The sequence below is a fragment of the Aythya fuligula genome, chromosome 17 (genome assembly GCF_009819795.1).
Source record: "Aythya fuligula isolate bAytFul2 chromosome 17, bAytFul2.pri, whole genome shotgun sequence".
Classification (NCBI taxonomy): domain Eukaryota; kingdom Metazoa; phylum Chordata; class Aves; order Anseriformes; family Anatidae; genus Aythya; species Aythya fuligula.
The window spans coordinates 14,029,767-14,051,495 of record NC_045575.1 but is presented as its reverse complement, the minus strand read 5'-3'; the positions used below and the strand labels follow the sequence as shown (position 1 = coordinate 14,051,495).

Below are 21,729 nucleotides of genomic sequence, written 5' to 3'. Positions count from 1 at the left end.
TACAAACTGATTTTTTGAAGAAAACGCCACAGCTTTCATTTTTAACTATTATTTGCTATCCAATGATAGCTTTAGCTTTTTTTTTTTTTTTTTTTTTGGTTTATGATAACTTACATTTTAAGATAAAAAGCTAAAAATCGAATGCATTGCTTCCTTTTTTTTTTTGTTCAGAAAAGTAATGTTAGAAGCATAGCATTCATTTAGAAGTTTAGGTGTTCAGTTTTCATTCCAATTTAAGCAAAACAAGACATCTGGAAGTTTTATAAACCTACATTTACTATAATTATCATAGTTACAAGCTAGCTCTACTTTCAACTGATCACAGATCGCGGAAGTACAGATGCTTTGAAATCAGATTTCTAAGATGTTGCATTCAGAGTGTATAAGCCACTGGAGGTGCTCGTTTTTGTTTCTTTTTACCTTATTTCTCTTAGAAAAGTTTTTATTTTATATTTAAACAAATTTTCAGAAGTTATAGCAGTCCCTGTGTGTGAAGTTATGTAACTTCAATGTCATTAGTATACAGAAAGCTAGAAGGATGCCCCTGAATGTTTGCTGACTGAGGAATTCAGATCGTCTGTCTTGAAAGCAGTCACTCAAAAGCAACCTAAGTCGGTGGCAGATGGACTCAGAACATAAAAGCTTGGTGTGGTAAGGAGAGTGGTTATCCTACTGGTATTTGTCCTCTGCCACATGAAGAGGAAATAACTCCTCAAGTCAGCAGCTAAGTGGTTATTCAGTCATATATCACACACTTGTTAAGGAAAAATGACCTGATTTTATGGAAAACCACTTCCTCTGGAAATCCCACACAAACCACCCTGAAAAAAAATATTACTTAAAAACGAACAATTTGAGCCCTTGCTGCTTAGGTCAGCAAAGTCAAAGCAGACAATCCTGCATGAGGTATACATCCAAGCCCAACAAAGTTGCATTTACAGCTTTGTGCTATTTTAATAATTGAGGCCTGAAACACCTACGTGATGTTAGCCAGAGATTTTTGGAGTTTGAGATATATAAACAAGAGAGAAAGGAGTATTTTGTCTCAAGTCAGAGTACAAGTGAATTTTTTAGGTGAAGGCACCCAGCACCTCCCCTATCCTCTGACATTTGACAAAGGGAGCAGCAGACCTCCTGCACTCATGAAGCCCCTTAGGAGGGGCACTCTGTGAGCCTTTCTGAGATTTGGCATCAATGCTCATCCCCAGGACAAATATCCAGGACAAGGCAGTTAATCTCAGAAGCCATGGTACAGTGTTTACCTCCAATGCTAAACGAGCTGACGTGACTTGTTGGGAGGGGGTAAGCCAAAGACAGCAGTTCTGCAAACACCACTCCCCTGTGGCACTGTCAGACCCACAACCCTAGTTACAGAGCTGACACACAGAGTGGCAAACCTGAAAGGAGAGGACAACCAGACAGCCTTGCTTACATGAGATGCACATCTATGCCCAGTTTGCCCCACCACATAGCCTGATAGTCTTTGCTGTTCATTCTTGGGTTGGTGGTTAGAAGGAGCTTCCCAATAATACCCCAAATGATTGGAAAACAGCCAAGTAAATCAGCATGGCACTTGAAGTTATATTACACCAAAAAAAGCTGCCACCACCACCCTGCCATTATTGACACTTTATTTGAATAATGGCATGTTTGAGTTTCAACATGTAAAACAGACAAGCTTACAAGCTGGGGAGAAGTTTAAGCGTATAAATCCTACTTAGATGCTTAATTTTTGCTCACATTCTATAAATACCTTTGCAGATTTGAGCTTTACTAATCTTAACGTGAGTTCAGTGAGAGATTAGGAACACCACAAACTCTAGCTCAGGAGACTCTAAATGTTATCTCTTATTAGCCCACATATGGGTCCCTAGTCTATTTTTCATTATTGTAATTAGCACTCAAAAGCCTTTTTCTTTTTTTTTTTATTATTATCCTTTCTTACTCAAAGAGATCACATCTCAGCCATTCATAAAATATTAGACCAAACAAGGAAAACAAAGTCAACCAACTGCAATTCAGTTTCTGCAGAGCAGTAATTGAGGGATTTGGGGGAAAATTATACATGAGAAATTGACTTCCCATACCAAGAGCAGAAAAAAATAAGGTACCAAAGAAGCAAAACAACAGCCTTACCTCAGTGTGAATTGATCTTCTGTTGAATTTTTAGCAATAAATACAAGGAAAGTCAAAATGTCACCTTGCTTGACAGTCTTTGGTGCATACCGGATGGCAATATTATTATCCAATCTAATTTCATTTAAGGAAGGGCCAGCATGTGTCTGGTAAAGGAAAACACTTCCAATCCTCTGCAAGGGAGGTCCTGACTCATCAATGTCATTGTGCCCCAGTCGGATCCCATTACTTTTCCTAACATCCTCCTTGGTGCATTCTCCTTTCTCATCTCCTGGTTGTATGGCATAGTAAAGCTCCACAGGGCTCCCTTCAGAAAAATCCATTGGTTTCTTACGGCCAGCAACAACTGTGGGGGGGTTAAACCAGCTTGCCAGGAGTTCCAACTCTGCCACACACAACCCCAAGTCCCCCTTCAGCCTGCAGCTGCCTCTGACCTCCCGTGTCTCTCGAAAGGCAAACACCCGCAGGCAGGGCAGCCGCTCTGTGGTGCTGTAGTCATCCCAGTCCCTGCCCACGATGTAGAACAGAACCTGGACCTTGGGCTTGCTAGGGTAAATTTTGTTACTCATTATGAAGGCCTTAAGTTTCCAATTAAATGAGAACTTGTTAGTAGATCCAAATGGATTTGAAGATAGCATTAAGTCCTGGGGCACAACTTGTTCAGTGGAAAAAGGTCCGTAGCTGGCATTTAACACCGGTGGCCTCTTGGATTTGTAGATGAGAAAGGATTCCACTCGGGACTGCAAGCTAGAGTTCCTCATAATATCCTGGTTGGCTTCCTTCAGAAAGAAGGAAACATCTGCGTTGTGGATACGATAGGTCACAGGCAAGTAAGTTGGCAGTAAGGAAAATCTCTGTATGCTTTCCAGGATCCCTCGACTCTCAGTCACTGTTGAAAGGAAAGCAGAGTTTAAAAGATCAAATCTTCAAATCATACTGTGATATAACCTTCCTGACTTTAATAGGGGATTGACAGTGCTGTAGGTGATACCAGTGGCCATAAGAAGCGTCATCAATCCATGCAGAAGTAGCCTAAACAGATGATGGATTTATCTAGTTAGCTTGGAAAACAACAGGCTATTTTATGTTCTCCACAGCAGACAGATTAAAAGAGTAGCTTGTATAGGTTTACCTGTGCTAAATGCCGTAACTTTACTTGCAATATACATTTATTATTTGAGAGCAAAATTACTCCATCAGCATCTGCAACATAACATCACTGCACAGGCACATTTAAAAAGAAATTTGATCATTAAAGCAAACTGCTCCTGTATTGAAAAGCAGTGCCATGATTTTACATCAAATGCTGCATACGGACCACTTAGACCTCACTTCAGCATACTCTGCAGCACTGTCAAGCAATATATGGACTTTAAGTGACTTCCTGCACAAGGCTGAAATCACTTTGAGAATAATTAACACAATAACCAACACATAAACGCTCCTTTACAATACTCTGGTACTACAAGACTTCAAATGGAGCTTTATTTGCATCCTATTTACAGTCCTTCTATTTCACTTCATTTAGGAAGAAAGGTTTCTTTTCCTGTAAGTAACTATAAGGACTCGCACCACTGTTGTTGCCTAACCCTGCATTGTTCCTTAATGCAACTGCATTTTCTGTAGGTTATACATCACTGCACATTGCAAGAACATTTTCAATGACACTGAGCCTCTCTTACTGTGAGGTATCTATTAACTGTGCCATCAAGCAATTACCTGAGGCAGGCTATCATATTAAAGAATAAGCTCTCCATCCTTTCTAGGAACTGTCAGTCCCAAAGAGCAAAGACATACACTATTAAAAAATACAGATGTAGATATGATATGACCTTTCCTGTTTGAACATCTGACCTTCATGCTTATGTCTTTACACCCTAATTGAGCTATAAATCTCATTATTTTTTCCACAGCAAACTCAAATCTGTAACCTTATTCAGAAAAGTGACAAAGGGTTACCACAGATGGCATTCAAGGGCAACCCAATTTCCCAAGCTCTATTCCACAAATACTTTATTAGCCCTTAATTTTTGTTTGGTATCTGACCTAAATATTTATCACCTTGTCAAGAAATGCCATGGCCTAAACTGATGATGGTTACCCCTAACCACCAATCTACCATTTATGTACTGCAATTTGCTGCAGAAAGGCTCAAACAGGCTTGAAGAATCTCGTTACCTTCAGATCCTATGGGAAGCTACTGTTAGTTCCTAACAACTCTGATTGCAGAGTGCAAGCATTCACCAGAACTAGTCTGGAATGTTTATCTCACAGCACCAGCCACCCAATCTACCTGTGGGCAGCATAACCTGAAATGCCAATTTGCCTTGGCAGGAGATGAGGGGAGAGGAAGCCACGCTGCTGCTTCCCATATCCAGCACGCCAATCCAGGCACCTCCACACAAAGCACTTTGCACAGGAGATCACACTCTGCAATCACCTGGAGCTCAGACAAGTCACTAACCTGGTGCTGCAGTTCTGTGTCCAACAGGTAAGGGTATTACAGTTTATTTCCCCTCACCCTTTGTCTGTGTAAACTGCAAGTGCTGCAGACAGACTTACCTCACTATAAACATGAAAGTATCACATGCAGCAACAGGGCTGTGATCTCAGTTAAGGTCTCCAGACACTACCACAAGACAAAAACAAGACTGAAAAACTGAAGCTGAAAAACTCAACAACTGGAGCTGAAAAACTTCCTATGTGGAAAACCAAAACCGGCCAGCTATTAAACCAAAACAAAAGACACAACTAGATAAAAGTGGGCATCGTTCTGCTGTGTTCTGGAAGGCACAAATCTCAGAGTGAAAGAGGCCAGAAAGAATGGGTTGCAGACTTCCACAATTTATAAATCTCTCTCTCCATCTTGGAAAGCCGTAATTCCTCTCTGTTTTCCTTTGCAATAAATAATTGAAATAAACTCTTAATTTTAAAAGTTTAATTGGTGTTATCTCTTAAACATCACATTTTCATTAAAGATAAATTTCATCTCAAGGAAGAGAACAACGACCCCAGCACAACACCACCAATAAAAGGCTGAAGTCCTGTGTTCCCTGGAGGTAGAATATTCTGCTGAAGAGCAGGAACATTAGATGTTGTTTTAGACAAAATCAAACCCAAGGCTTTTCTGCTTGCAAGGAAGAGTAAACTACAGAGATTCTTTGGATGCAAAACGCTCTTTACCCCATCCTTGGTCTTTGTAGCATTTGCCTTCCACTTTCTCTCCACCTATTCAGGGAGGGCAGATAAAGTTTAACAGATCCTGGTCTAGATAATCCCCCAACAAAGATTTCTAACGACTCTAAATGGCTTTTCTAGTATTTGGAATTGCAGGGAGGCATCTCTCCTACCCAGCCCCAAGGCAAATCTGTTCTGCTGTCGTACTCCTCAGATCACCCAGTCCATAACATTATTCCACCATCTAATGTCCCATTTATATATTCCACGCTCATTTTGCCCTCCTCCCAACTGCTTGGCAAAGCACCATTAAACGCAGCGAGGCATCAAGGAAGCAACTTAGAAAGAGGAAAAAAGCTCTGGGTATTCAATTTTTTATTCCCCTTATTTTGATTGCAGCTCCTTCCCTTGCATTCCACAGGGAGAAGTACATTATTTTTATATTAAAACTAACAGAGTGTTTTTGCCTCATAATTTTTTAATCATTTATTTTAATGCTTATTTATCTAAGGGATTACAAATCTTCAGTCTGTATTCCCCATCCCCACAGGACAATGTTCCTCAGAGTTTGTAAATTAAAGACTTTTCAGAATAGGACAGAGGAATAGAATTAAAACAAGCAAACTAGCAAAAAGCACAGAGGGTGAACTGTCTATTAACAAAAGAAAACAGTATCACTAGTTAGAGCAAGATCCACTGGCTTGTAAACTCTTGAACAATGGCAAACTAGTCTGCTCATGGCTGTACTTCTCCCCACCAGCAAGCTGTCACTGTGCGCTGAATATGAATTAGTTTATGCTGGAAACTGACAGCAGTTTACCAAACAGCCAAAGGCCAAAAATTCAAACAGTTTTACACTTTACCTGCAGACAGTTATAATCAGCACAAACAGAAAAAAAAATCTAAAAAACTACACTGATCTTTGCAGTACCATCTAGATTTTGACCATGAAAGTTTATTAATGATTCTGAAGTATAGAAAATTAAAAACAAAAGCTACTGGGGTCATTAACTGTAACCATGACAATTTTTGTACAAATTATATATTTGGAAAAAAAAAAAAAAATATGCAGAAGATTTCAATTTTGTATATTATTGGGTGAGACCTGGCATAAAAGTGGAATTTCAAAATTTTCAGTCACATCAGCTAGTAGTCTACCCTACACATCAGCTCTATAACAATCACAATTCCACTGGAATAACCCATCTGAATAAATAAGACAAAAACCACACACAGTGAATTTTTCAGTTTAAATATGTCAAACAAAATAGATGATGGGTAACTGGATTGCTGTTAAACATCAAGACCAAAGTATATGCTTAAATTTGAGAACTGCAACTCTTCTTTACTGTACCACTATACCTTGACTTGTTTATATGGGGAACTGGGCAACAAGATAGTCACATGTGGGAATGCAGCACATTAAATAGCCTTGCTAGTTCTCTGTATAGCATAAAGTAGGTTGTATTGTACGATTGTACGGCAAGAGAAAAAACAGCACTACCAGATTAGAACAAACTCTGAGGAGTTCAACCCATCCATGTTCCTAAGGTCCCTGTGCAATGCACACAACTTTCAACTGGTCAGTTATGGCAAGCTTTAAGATTAGTTTATCTTATGATAAGACATTGCAGAGGAATTCTTCCAGGGGACCATAGCAGGCAATGCTCCATCTTGAGGGACTGATGTGACTGCTGTTCAGCACTACTGAACGTTGAGGGACTAGCCTTCCACTAGAGTAAGCTATTTCACTGCAAGGTCTACTGAAGAGGATCTGCTGCAACTGTGGACTGGTGTTGCATTCTGGTTTCAGGAGATGATCCACAACAGTTTGAAACAAGCCAGTGCAATCTAATTTTGATACTGCACTTATGCCAGTAGCTGTTATTTAAGGATCCCTTAAAAATTACGTCTGTATTTGATCTCTCATGCTGGGAATGGTTTGTTGAGGATTTCAATCAGTGGCCACCTGGGATGAGATGCTCTAGGAGGGTGGTTTTCTTTCCTCCTTTTAGTAAATATTCCCTTGACTGACACTGTTGAAAAAATAGTTGTCATTGACAGAACAAGCAAATTCTCTGCAGGTCAATGAATTTGAAAAAATCCGAGGAAAAAAAACAAACAGCATATTTAGTCTCCTCCCACACTGCCAAAACTCGAGCATATAATATATCCCTGAACATGATACTGTAAACATGCTGCATTTGCCTTCAAAAACTTCAGACTGCTTCCTTGATTAGGCTTTTAATTTTGTACTGTAGTCTGGCTAAAAATCTTAAATCTTTATTTCTTTAATATCATGTAACAGGAGCTTTCAGTCAATGACAAAAACACTATTCATAGCTCAGTTTTACTGCAGCGTTATTGACCATGGCTTCAGAAAATTGAAGAAATCTGACAGACCACTAACTTCATTCTACATTAGCAGATCCTTGGGACTTTATTGCCCTAACACTTACTTTATTTTTAAACTGTTCAATCCATGACCATCCAGCATTCATGAAAAATAAAACACTAACACTCTTCCAAACAACTATATAGTGCTACTATTTAAAAAAAATAAAAAATCTTATATATTGAAGGGAACAACTTCTTAGGAAAATTGCCTTAACAGCTGCAAGCTCAGACTGGTAACACAATATATGATATCTGCTGCTGTATCTCCAGGATTGAGATAAGTGGTTCTTTTCAGCATGGCCAGAAGCATTACCTTTTAGTTACTTTTAGACATTGAATCTTCTGAATGTCTTTCCTTTTCTAGGATTGTTATATATTGGAACATTTTCTTAGGAAAAAAAAAAAATCTAATAGTTTGATCTATTTGAATATCTGAAAATTAACGTCCCAAGGACGTCTGCTCTGATAAACCTTCACGCTCAGATTTGGAAATTTAAGATGTTTCATTCTTAACCCAGTTAAGCAGCCAAATCCACTTATGCTCAAGCAAGACAGTTTAAAGCTAAGCTATATACATTGTGAATATCACCCACATATTATATCTCAGTCAGTCCTTAGCAAAGGGAGCATCTACTCCACCTGTACACGTCATTACTATGGACAAAGTCAATCAAAACTATTTTAGAAACGATCCTGCTCAGAAATTCGTATCTTGCAGGATTTCCTGTTTGCTTGTCATGTTCTTTCCTTTGGTTCAAACATCCTTCTCTGCAGCCCTGACACATGAATAGACAAAAACAGAGCTTTACAAGGAGGACTTACTGTATTACCTCTTCTGCCATTCTTGTGGCACCTTAAATTTGCTTGGAACAATTAGCACTGCATTTTCAAGCCTTTGATTAAGCGTTATGCTTTATTGAGAACAGCTTTACAACAGTGATAAACTGATGGGAGGTTTTGATCTCAGACAGAAAGAAAGGCAACACAGCCTTTGTGGCAGTTACTTGTTTTTCTTGTTTAAAAGGAATGAAGATGTTCATTGCAGTGGTGCTCAAAGGCCAACAGGAGTCCAGAGGGAGGGAGAGCGCACTGTTGGTACAGACCAGCTCAGTGCAATAGGCTGTAAAGAGCATCGTTAGCTCAGATACACTGGGGTGCAGCAAATGAAACCCACAGGGAGAAGTGCCCTATCCTACACGATCAAAAGCCTGCAATCCCCCCAGGATCTTACTGCAGATGCTTTCCTTTGAAACCATTTTCACACAGCCACACATCTAAATCTGTGCAGTTACATGGAGTCAAAAAAGTATTTTAATAACTCGACACCATAAACATGCAAATCTATCCCACAGATATCCACAATGAAAATTTCATCCAGGAGTTATTCTCTGACAAGAAAATAAAACAAAGCCAGCAAGACAAATTCACTGTTAGGTTATACTACATTGTATGCACAGATACATCCAAAGAAGGAACAGTATTTACCTTGAAGAATCTACAATTCAAGTTAAGGGACAAGGTTTTAAGAACTGGAAATTAATGCCAGAATAGTGATGGGATATACCAATAACCACAAAGCCAGTGCATGTTCATAGCTAAAAGCCAGTCATAAATCACCAGTTCCTCTCCATATTCAGTACGCAGTAAGAATGTTTCAAAAAGCTTTTCAGCAAGTTCTTGACATAATCTGAAAAATGTGGGTGGTTGAGGAGTAATCAGACAGATTTTCCTGTAGTCTTCAGCCAGTTCATTGTATCAGACAGAAAAGAAAACACTTGTGGTTTTTTTGTTGTTTTTGTTTTTGTTTTTTTCTCCTCACATCTCTGCCATGAAGAAAGATAGAAAAAGCCGACATCTCTGGCACAGAAACAGTGTGATGGTGAGCTCCTGCCTGCACTTCACAGGAACAGTTCAACAGGTGAGTTTTCCTATCCTGAACATGACCTATTACAACTGTTTCCTGTTGAAGAAATTATGTTTAAAAACTGCTAAGTGATCACATTATTCTTTACACAACTGTGTAAAACAAGGCACAAAGAACGACTGATCTGTAATTATTGCTATTCCCATCAAAGCACTGATTTCCCATCACTCTTTGCCTACTTGAACGGAAGAGAAGTACTGGCGTCTATCTCCCATACCAGTACAGAAATAAAAGCATGCAGCCTATCTGGCAGCAAGAACCCTAACCTTCCCTCCTAGTACTGTCACAGCATTAGAGAACACTTTCCAGAAAAAACAAACAAACAAACAAAAAAAGCCTCATGCTTTCAGTAATGAACACCATCAACCTAGAGGACAAATACCACCAGAACAACAACAAGGCTAAATCGGTGTGTCACAAATAGGAAAACAAAAATAAAACCTTGGAACCCATGAGTCATGCATTTATTTGTAGCGAATTAAAAAGAAAAATGGCTTCAAAGCCAGAAGTCACCCATTTTAAGTCCTTTCCTTATTAGCATTTCAGACTCCTCTGCCTGCTTCAGTTTATAAGATTGCCCGTAACAGTTTCATCCTTGGTAAATTATCATTCTTTTCTAAAACCAATGTCTTTCCCAACCTGCCAACATCCATTCCTTTCCCTAAGTTATTACAACTTGTCCCAGCTCTGCATGTCTTTGTGGAGCTTGTTACAAAGCAAGGGACAAATTATTTGAAAATCAAGGCCACAGACTATACAGAACAGCTGTCTTCTAAAAAGGGAACTCCACATTTCTTGTAACAGAAATTTAAAGCTATAATATCATTAGAGAGTGTAATGTACATTAATGACAGTAACAAGGCAGATGCTTAATAAGTGTAAAGTAAATAAATTAAATAAAGTAAATTAAACTTCATACAGATGCAGACAAATCAATTGTATCATTGTTTCTAAAAGGAAGACACATTTGCAGACTGAATTTCATGAAAACTACCAAGCATTGTTAATGCAGTCAGAAACAGAAAGAATTTCCAAGTGCTGAATCCTGCAAGGAAAGAAGGATTCTGACACAGAGTGCTTAAACTTCATGAGAATATTGCTGTGCTGAAAGAAAAGTCAGCAAACAGATTGCTGAAACATGGGCTGGAATCCTTTGTGAGAATAAATGTTATAGTCTGCTCATCAAACCACATCTTTTGCTTCTGTATTAGCAGTCTTGCTAGATTGCTCCTCTTGAGCAATCCTGTAGTCCATTTTGTATTTATTTCTTTGACCCAACTGGGAAAGGAAGAAAAGCTCCTAACAACATACAGTACAAAACTCACCCCAGCAAAGTCTCTAAATATAATGCTGAATCAGGGACCATGAAAAACATCTACAGAGTGATCCTAAATTAAGAAATCTGCTCAGTTTTTGGTGGTATATCATTTGGCCCACCTCAAAGAATAGGACTCTTTAAGGGCATCCAGAACTCTGGCTTGAGCTTCTGATTTTTATCCAAGTGAAATAGTGAAACTGGATGACTGGCTTTATACATACCATTCACTGTGTCCAAGGCCAAATACATGCCATAAAGCGCGCGTTTGGAACATTCAACTGCTGTGACCATGATAGTGTTATTTATATTGTCAATGGAGTATTACTTGAACACAATGACTGATATTATACGGTCTCATCACACAATCTTTTCCATGCATCAAGTTTGATTTTACAGAAAAATTTAGAAGTTAGAAAAAAATGATCTTTTAGAAAGGGAGCTCTTGCTCCAACATACAAAGCAATTTGATATCACAGAAACAATTCCCAGCATGAATATGAGCCACTATGTGATACTTCAAAAGCAGGGCAATAAATTAACACGTAAGTGAATCTATCAATTCCACAAGCCTGCCTGTCAGGAACTCCTTGTAGACTACCATAAATGATGAGCCTGAAAGTTAAATCACACATCAAAGGATTTCCATGCCTCCATGTCTGGAATGAAAGCAGGCATTTGATCTTGGCATGCATAACTTCAAACACATGACTCCAAGGATCATTAAAGGTCATGTCTCTTCCAGGACTTTTCATATTTCAATTCCATTATTTGACTTGATATTTTTAAGTGCTCATTCTTTTGACAGACTCATGGGTGCAGATTGTACTTCCAGTTGCTGTATCAGTCCAGGAATTCCAGTAACCATGATGTGCTCATTGAATCTGGTTATCAGTCAAATATCAGTCTTTTTGACAACAGCACTGCAGTCTGATGACAATATTTTCTTGGAATATCTCATTTTACTGAAGTTTGAAGAAATTTTATAACTTAATCATTGATGTCTGGGCACACTACATCTCATCATTCATCAGGATTGTTCATCTGCCTCCTCAAGTTATTTTATTATTCACATTGACAGACAGATAAAGAAATCATTTAAATAAAAGGGCCATAGAACACATACACCTTTATATTACCAAGTGATACAAAAACGATCAGAGAAAAATCACATAACAAAGGAAAGTTCCCACCTGAAAAGGCAGCAAACTAATAATCACAGAGAAAAGTATTAAGATAAAAGAATATGGTACTGTTTCACACAAGATCTTATGTCAGCCTGAACATGAAAGGGCAAAACAGTGACGGATTTACGGTAAGGAGGGAAAAAAAAAAAAAAAAAAAAAAAAAAAAAAAAAAAAAAGAGTCATGTTAACTACTGAGGGAAGAGTGGCTAGGAAACTTTTCTGAAGCTCCAGATGCAAAACATCAATAATCACAGAGGGCTGCCCCCAATCCATCAACCATGTGATGCAAGGACTAAAAGGGTACTAGACATGATAAGATGCATCACTCCCTTGAGTGTTGTTGATTACATCAAACAGTGATCTTTCATCACCATAACTCACTGGGCCATCTTGACACACACCATCTCCTGGCCTTCCCCATGATTTTTATGCATTTATTTAATGAACCATGAAATGACAGAATCTCTTTAGTGAAATAGTATGAGACTAGGTGCTATACACTGATGGTTCCAGGGACCCTGGTGGTGAAAGAACTAAGAGACAGTGGCTGCAGTATCTAACATAACAAAAGATTTTTCCAGGCCCTCCAAAGAGCTTTCAATGGCAATAGTTTGCCTCTTTTTCCCTTTCTGTCTATGCCACTACTTGCAGGGAAGAAATGGTGAAGCTTTTAAAGATTTAAAATACAAACACACACACAAAATTAAAAAAAAAATAAAAAAATAACTTAAAATTTATAAAGCTGAAATCCTTGCCAGTATTATCTTGACTTAAAGTACTATCTTCAGTATAATTATATTCAGAAATCAATAAAAGAAAAGCAGGGTTGGGCAGTAGGGGGAATACAGAGTGCCAACAATCCAACATCAATTGTCAGATTCCTCATGACAGATACGGGAATACAGAGATGTTCATTGAACAGCCTTCAATAGACTATCAAAAAAAAAAATCAGAAGTCTCTAAGTCAATCAGATTCTGCCTCAAACATCCACAAAATTCCGTCTTCATTTTCTGCAATGATGCCAATGATTGTGTAGAAGTTGCAGTTCTCCTAGTAGGACATATCAATGGGAGGAAACCAATTCTAAGCATCAAGCTAAAACCTGACTCAGCACAAGTAATACGCCAGAAGCTGCAGGCCCTTTAGGAGACGAGCCACATCTGTATACCCTAATCCAACTCCCACAAACGTGAACTGCAACACAGAAATGTTTGTGGCTGCTGGCTGATCATTCACCCCTTCCAGAGAATGCTTGTTTAAATTCATTCAAAATTTGTTAATCCATATTGTGCCTCTACGTCTTGATATAGGCTTTGTGTCTAACATTGAATTTGTACAACCAATAACTACAAAATTAATCTTCTATTACTACATTCACTAAGAAGATAAAAAGATAAATATATATTTAAAATTGTATTTAAATACTGCCCTAATGCTGGTACGTACAGCATATTTTCAGGAATGTCAATAAAACTAGCATTATTTCACTAAATAATACCTACAACATATTCAGTAGAGGAAGTACAATTTGAAAATATTTTAGTGCATTCCCAGAAGAAATTGAAGATATCCCATAGGTACTTGTTCCTGAAAAGTCTAGAAATAGGAAGGTGGCATAGAATACATTCATACACATGCAAGCACAGATAAAAGAATCTGACTTTGGTAGCAAGGAACACAGCCAGAAACAATTAGCACTGCTTCTAGGGTATATCTAGTCTTTGCTATAGTTTGTTGTATAGACACACTATAAATAATGGAATGTATTACATCCTGAATCCATAGGGTTCTCCTGCTTAGGTATTTGAGGAGACAAAAGTTTTAATACCTGTCCTGAAAAACTCCTCTGAAATAACATATGCAGTCCAAATCTCTCAGCAAATTACAGTGGGTTTACGTGGCAAAGTTTTGGTAGCAGGGGGCCATAGGGGTGGCTTCTGTGAGAAGGATCTAGAAGCTGCCCTATGTTTGGTAAGGGCCCCATTGTTTTCCAGAGCTGAACCAATAAGCAATGTTGTTTTGCACCTCTGTGAGAGCATATTTAAGACAGGGAAAAAAACGCTGCGCCACACAGCAGCTGGGAGAGTGAAAGGAGTGAGGAATGGCCTTGCAGGTGCCAAGGTCAGTGCAGAAGGAGGGGGAGAGGTGCTCCAGGCGCCGGAGCAGAAGTCCCCTGCGGTCTGTGGTGAGGACCATGGTGAAGCAGGATGTCCCACTGCAGCCCAGGGAGTACCACTGTGGAGCAGGGTTGCATGCTGCAGCCCGTGGAGGAGACCACGGTGGAGCAAGTGACCCTGCACCGACGGAGGCTGCTGCCTGTGGAAGACCCCTGCCGGAGCAGATTCCGGGCCGGACCTGTAGCCCGTGGAGAGGAGCCCACGCAGGAGCAGGTGACCTGGCAGGAGCTGCTGCCCTTGGGGGAGCCAGGTTGGAGCAGTTTTCTACTGAGGGATGGACCCTGTGGTACGGACCCATATCTGGAGCAGTTCTGGAAGAGCTGCTGCCTGTGGGATGCCCACGCCGGATCAGTTCATCAAGGACTGCATCCCGTGGGTGGGACCCCACAGCACAGGGGACGAGAGTGACCGAGAAGGAGCAGCAGAGAAGAAGCGCTGTAGACTGACCATAACCCCCATTCCCCCGTTCCCCTGTGCCACTCGGGGGGAGGAGGTGGAAGAGGGTGGATGGGGGGGAAGGTGCTTTTGGTTTCTTTCCTTTGTTTCTCACTTCTCTAGCTTGTTAGTAATAGGCAATAAATCTTACTATCTCCCTATGCAGAGTCTGTTTTGCCCATTACAATAATTACCGAGTGATCTCGTCCTTATCTCAACCTTTGAGCCCTTTTCACATATTTTCTCCCCATTCCTCTTTGAGGAGGGGGAGTGAGAGAGCGGCTGTGGTGGAGCTCAGCTGCCCACTTGAGCAGAACCACGACACTACTAAGATATCTCACCAACCTTCCCCAGATATAAAGGTTATATTTGTTAACAGAGGTGAAAAAGAACCTTCTTGACGTTCTTTTTTGCTGTTGAATCACAAGGTCTTTACCCTTCACATGACATTTTCTCTTTGCTACATCTTCAATCCTCACACATTCCTGATCCTTTTCATCTTCCTGTCAACTAAGGAGGGAGCTGAGGTCTCTCAGAAAAAGAATTAGCCTGAAAACAAAAGCAGGTAAACATCAGAATAACTAACAAGGCAGTTTTTCAGGAGCCTTATTAAGGCTACTGAATGACATCAAACTTTAGCAGGTCAATAGTACAGCACGCTTGCAGATGCTCAGCTATCCCTAATATCACCAGCTATGGTCTCTTGTCTCTGTATATGCATGTCAGAGAGAAAAGATGAATAGGAATTTTTTTCCCCTCAAAAAACGTTTGGCAGAGCTAATTATAGAAGCAGGGGTGCAGCTATACCTCAGCTGCTTCATCATCCCCAGTAGCATCCCCAGTTGCTGTAATGGGTTAGCATGATGAACCCCAACATTTCTTTGAGAGCAACCACATTTCAGATTTTCCAATGCAAGAAATACAACAGATTATAATTCCTTGGAGAGTTGCCAATTTATTTACTTAGGACATGAGTTTTCAAACATACTTAGACCTTGAAGACAAAAGCAGAATTTCACTGCACTAGCCAGGTCAGGTACATCTAAATAATCAATAATGCATCTTTTCAGACTTAGAATATCTTTGAAGGTCTTGCATTCTTCTACATGGCTGTGAATTGTTATTATTGTTATTTTTTCATTAAAAAAGTCAGTCTGTGGTTTGACAGTGCATTTTGCAATAAAATATTTGTAAAATGAGTTTCTAAAGTGGCAAAATACTTCATATATTACTATATTTGAAAATTCCTTCTGTTCTTCACAAAATGCATCAGTTTGCTATTCTGACAACTTTCTCAAAAATACAATAGACAGATGAGCTTTTAAAATGATTGAAGTTATCTTTTAATAGCTCCCTGAAATTTGTCTCCCCACACAAACTCCAAAAGCAATGACCACATTGAGTATTCATTTAACCGAATCTAGGGAAATTTTTTGTTTATGCAAATCTCAAAGTCCTGAAACTGACTCCACCTTTTAAAAACATCCTTTTTTCACTCCTCCTCATACCTATTTAAAAGTGGTTTATAGATACGTTGATGAGGATACAGATGCTACAGAGTCTGACACACTGTAAACACCTAAAAATAGATAAACTAGATTTTTTTTATTGTTATTATTTTTTACTTCCCCTGCCTGACAAAGCCTCCAATGTTTTCTTTAGCACTTCTCTGTCAATTTTGAGACAATTCTGTCAATTGACAGAATTTTTTTGAGTTTGAGACAAGTTCTGTCAATTTTGAGACAGTTTCACATACAGATTCTAAAGGTCATATTAAAATCTACCTCAGCTAAATACCTTGTTTTCTTGAAGCCTGACTAGAAATTGGAATGTTATACCTGGTTGTCACAGTCAGAATCCTCTGAGGAGGATGCCACAAGACGTGGAGCTGAGGACTCTGGCTATTTAATTGCAGGAGAATTCCTCCCAGAGAATATGGAGGATCTTTGAAATTCAGCAGCAATAAAGACTGCAGGGGAGCTGAACAAGAAATACTGAGAGCTCAGATTATTTTTCCCTACCCTGCAATTATGTTAGATACTTAAAAATCCCTGCTATGTGGACATGAATAGTTTTGCATTCTAGTCCTGCTGAGAAGCTTTGAACAAAAGATTTCAGAAGCACTGGTGAAAAACTTACAGTAGAAAGCTCAGAAACAATAATAATCCTACATATAAAACAAATTACAGAAACATTTTCTGCCAAGCAGGTCTTCACACTTACAAAGAGCACAAGTTGAAGTCCCTGTCATAGCAAACTCTCAGAACTTGGTTCTCTGAGCATTCAAAACAATTATCCTCACCAGCGTCACAGTACTTATTTGCACATGTGAATCCATATGCACATTTAAAACAGTTAAATTCATTTTTTAGTATCTACATTTGTGTGTAGTTAAGAAAACATATACACTGTTTGCATTAGGATTTAAGTCCATACCAAATGGATTATATGGTTGCATAAATGACTGGTGCTTCACATCACTGCTTTTAAATAACAGATTAAAAGATAAAGTTCTCTAATTGAATGTCCACAAAGAGCAGTATCTACCAGGTATAGCAAGACAGATGGTAGGATTTTTCTATGAGCAGCAAACCAGCAGAAAGGCGTTACCCAATTTAAGTTACATTTAGGACATGTACTGGCCACTGGAATTTATTCAGTAGGATTAATTTATAGAACTAATATTGCAGTTTGGTATATTCTACTCTAGACCTGTGTGAATAATTGATTTTTCAGCTCTCCAGCTAGACTGATTAAAAACAAAAAGAGTTCTCTCACATCAATCCAAAATGATATTCTGTGTTTCACCCCATCATTATAAAAAGAAGCCCCCCAAAAAATTAATATAACCTCAAGAAAGGATGATGTTATTCTTTAAAAGTTAAGACAAGTATATTTTCTAAATGAAACAAGTCTGAAATGCAAAGCCTCCAACCTTTCTTCTCAAACATCATCTTAGTTTTTGAATATTATTTTCACAGACAAGCTATTCTGCATTTCCAATTCAAAGCCTTCCTACTAAATGGGAACATAGAAGAGGTATTAGAATCTTTTTTAAGCTAGTAAATGTGTAATAGAGACAGGTCATTTGAAGTTTGACATTAGCCATTCATAGGGAAGCATGCTTGAACATACTAGCTCATTACCCTGTTTGGATAATAATCAAATCACTAGATAAATGGAATAAATAGTTGAGCAAATATTTCTACATCTGGTTACGGGGATCCACAAATCACTACTAACTGTTGTGTTATTACATAACAAAGATCAGGATTAAAGCTGTATCTGGAAGACAACAAATATATAATTAAGACAGAACTGAAAAGTACTATTTATTTAATGTAATTTACGCTATCCTTACTCGGTTTACAAGCTAAGCTTCTTTGCATATCTATGCATGAAGTCTACAAATGTGTACAACTCCTCTCCTGGTCATTGAAAAATGCTTTGCGTTGCTCAAACAAATCACAAAAGCGTACAGACGTTTACTGACTGGTACTTTAGGAAATATCCAGGAATAAATCAATCAAGACAAACCTCTGAAAATGAAAGAAAGCAAAAGCATTAGAATGACATATTAAAAGCGATCTTCCAAATTACATATGGTTCAGAGATGCCACGTATAAAATTTAAGACTTGATGCCTTTAAATCGGACAAGTAGTAAATAGTACTAATGACACCATGAGCATGGAAAGTGAAAAATTTTGTGCATCTTCAATAATTTTGATACCTTATGATCCAGCTTGGAGGAGGAAGGCAGATCAGGCTCACAAATAATATTTTGGGAGAAGATATTTATAATTGGTGGAGAAGAATCATCTATTGTACAGAATAAGAGAAATGTTCCCAATGAAACGTTCATCACTGCACACCACATCCCATGAGAATTAGCAGTAGAAGCAGACAGCATGCTAAACAGTTACGTAGCTGGTCCTTTCAGGTTGATATAATCTCCACTGCATGTACATGCAGTTCCTTCCTCAGTACAAGATAACTTAAATCTTGCCTCGTTTTTACTGCAACACAAGCTAAAAAGTAAATACCTGGAGCATACCTCAACATATTTTTATTAAAACTTTTTCTTCTTCCTTAAATAACCTAAAATCTGCTATTTCCTTGAATTCTGACCACATCAGGACCTACAGGCTATTTCCTGAATAACAGTTGGAGAGGATACTTGCAAGAAAACACACTGTAATTTGTTACACACCTGTTAAATACGGAGCAGGTAACTTCCTGAGAAAGCTTTCCTGGCATATGCAGGCGTTTCAAATGTGGTGTGAAACAAAATACTTCTCTCCCACATTAACTAAAGGCTTCAGATTGGTTTAGCTGCACAATACCTGGAAAAACGCTCTAAACTGTGAAGAGCCCACAGGACAGAGCAACAATGCTTCAGTAAATAGCACAAGCTAACACTGCCTACCACTTCCCTCTGCCCTGGCAGCAGGGGATGCTGTGAGTCCCTTCTGGTGAGACACAGCTTTTCTCAGGATACATGTAAATATAACCATCAGACCCCACTACTGTGTTTATGAAGCATTTGAGAACTCTCATGTGAATTCTTGAGAAAGCAAAAACAGCAGCACTTTACTAGCAGAGAGGAGATCTTTGGTGCAAGACATCATGGAGTAGTTTTTTTTTGTTGTAATTTTTTGGGAAAAAGCTGTGGAATTTTTTTGTTTGTTTTATAAGTACTTAAATGCAAATGATTTGAAACATTTTAGAGGATGCATAATCATCATATCTGTTTAATTTCAGCTCTAGTTTCCGAAAAGAGGACTAGCACGATGAAATCTCTGCTAGGAATGTGTGTTTTCAGTAATAAACTCTTCAATAATGATTTCTATAGGCCAAATGAATAGAGGCTGTGACGTATATCACTTTTTTTTTTTTTTTTTGAGATACAAAAATAGTTGACTCCACCCTTGTTCATGCAGAAACATCCCTTAGGGCTTATGCCCTCTGGTTTATTTCAGTCTTTTTAAAGGTCATGGTCTGACATTTCAACAGTGTTAGAAGTCATTGTCTTCCTTCCTATATGTGTCTGCTTCAGCATTATTCCCTTCTAGTCACAGGACCCAAGGCAACAAATTACTTCTTTGTAAGAAGACTAGATCTGGTAGCTGCACTCAGATACTGATTAAAAGTAAGACAAGGAAGCTCAGCTAAAGTAATACTAAATGCAAAAGGTTATTCATAAAACTAGCAATCCACAGGAAACATGGAATTAACAGAAGATGTATTTTACCCACACCCACAAACTGAAAAACAAAACAAAGGATGAAGTCAGTCTCATTAACAAAAACAACTCGGCCTTTGATATAATGACAAGTAGTATGTTATCAGTCATTACAAATACCTTGAGTAAAATCTTGAGATTTCTCCTCCCTCCACTAAATCCTGACTGGAAAATGAGAATAAATTTACTTCATTTTTAAACAGGATTTGCAGATTTTACATAGGATGTTGTCTTTTCAGAGCTATTGTAACTGATAAGTGAGATCACTAGATAGCATGAACTGCTCTTTAAAAGACTGGGGGGGGGGGGGGGGGGGGGCAGGGAGAGAGAGAGGAGCTCTCTATTTAATTAGAACCCACACCTAGGGATGGTTTGGCTAATTGTATGACTTAGCAAAACCCCAGGGCTGCTCTAGATTAAATTAGTTTGTGAGGCTTATGCTCTTACAGTATTCAAACCATGATGCACTCCAGTAATGCCTTTCCTAACATAACGCTTCTGCCCAGAGCTGTTCAGCAGAAAGCCTCCTGTGAGAAAATTCTTTGGAATTGTCTACCTCCTCATTGATGCACTTAAATTTTAGTTAGAGGCCACAGCAACACAGAAAAGACAGGGAATCAGCTTACCAAATTCTTCTGAAAATGTTTTAGCAGTCCTAACAGGGAATAGCTGGAGTTTGGGGTGGTTTGTTATTTCTTTATTTATTATTATTTGAAAAAAAACTGTAGAGAGGTTGTTCCCAGGAAATTTCTGCAGTTGTAATTAGGGTGGCAGCAAATTTGCTGCCAATCAGCTTAATTAGTGTGCAGGATGATTGAGACCTGAGTAGGAAAGGTTTCTCATTAGTTAAGGGGGTGGAATAAAGGAGTGAAGACTAAAAATTCTCATAAGTTCACTAAAGGGAGGAAAGACGAGAGGAAGTATTTGACTGCTGATCAGGGTGAAGTAATAGTTCTCAAAGTATTTGAAGAGGATAAGCTCTTTCAAGAGTGCTACACCTTGCTGAATCCCAACCCAGCGATAGAATACTTATAATTTTCAGCAGGCCCTACTATGATCTCATCAGAAGAACACTCAGAAAGGAAATTAAAAAAAAAAAAAAAAAAAAAGTTGTCCTTTTGGTATTAAATGAAGATCTGGTATTAATTGTAAAAATATTCAGTTTTGTTAGGACATATACAAGAGCTGCAATCTCAGGTACTGCTTTCTGAGCAGTAGATGGTTCAGACATTGGACCACAGAAGTTCCAGTGCTGCCCCATGCCTATTAATTCTGCAGTGGCAAACAAGAGACTACTGTAAATAAGTGGAGGAGTATTTATGTTGCCCATAACGTTAATGTCATAAGGTTCACACATAGGACAAATGTCAGATATATATATTTTTAGTTAGCACTGTAGATTTATTGAGCATCAATTCCCAGAGTGTAGATGTATGTATATACACCCAAACACTCCCGTCATAGGTGTGCTAATAGAGAGTTAAATCACCATATGAAGTATGATTTTGCACAGGAGATTGTCTTATACATCTTATCTACACAAAGAGTAGTCTTTTTTGTTAATATAGAGTACTGAAAGCAAAGCAAAGCACAAATCCTATTATTATACAGCTTTTGAAGCTAGATATCCTGTCTCTGACACTCGTGAGAAGAGTTTTCAGTGCCATACAGATTGGCCATAGTGAAGTTTATTCCAAAGAAGCCAAGAATGAAACCACAAACTCAGTAGAGCTTAGT

General features: G+C 38.6%; 1 protein-coding gene across 3 annotated transcripts in view; it reads right to left on the bottom strand.

Moving 5' to 3' along the window:
- The window catches only part of TMEM132D (transmembrane protein 132D), a 255,996-nt gene that overhangs the window by 193,122 nt on the left and 41,145 nt on the right, over positions 1 to 21,729 (bottom strand). For 2 of the 3 annotated variants that reach the window (XM_032199359.1, XM_032199360.1), the window contains exon 2: positions 2,137 to 3,025. The exons of the other annotated variant lie outside the window; for it this stretch is intronic. In XM_032199359.1, coding sequence (XP_032055250.1) covers positions 2,137 to 3,025 — 889 coding nt within the window. The remainder of the gene's footprint in view (positions 1 to 2,136; positions 3,026 to 21,729) is intronic. 3 annotated transcript variants of the gene reach the window in all.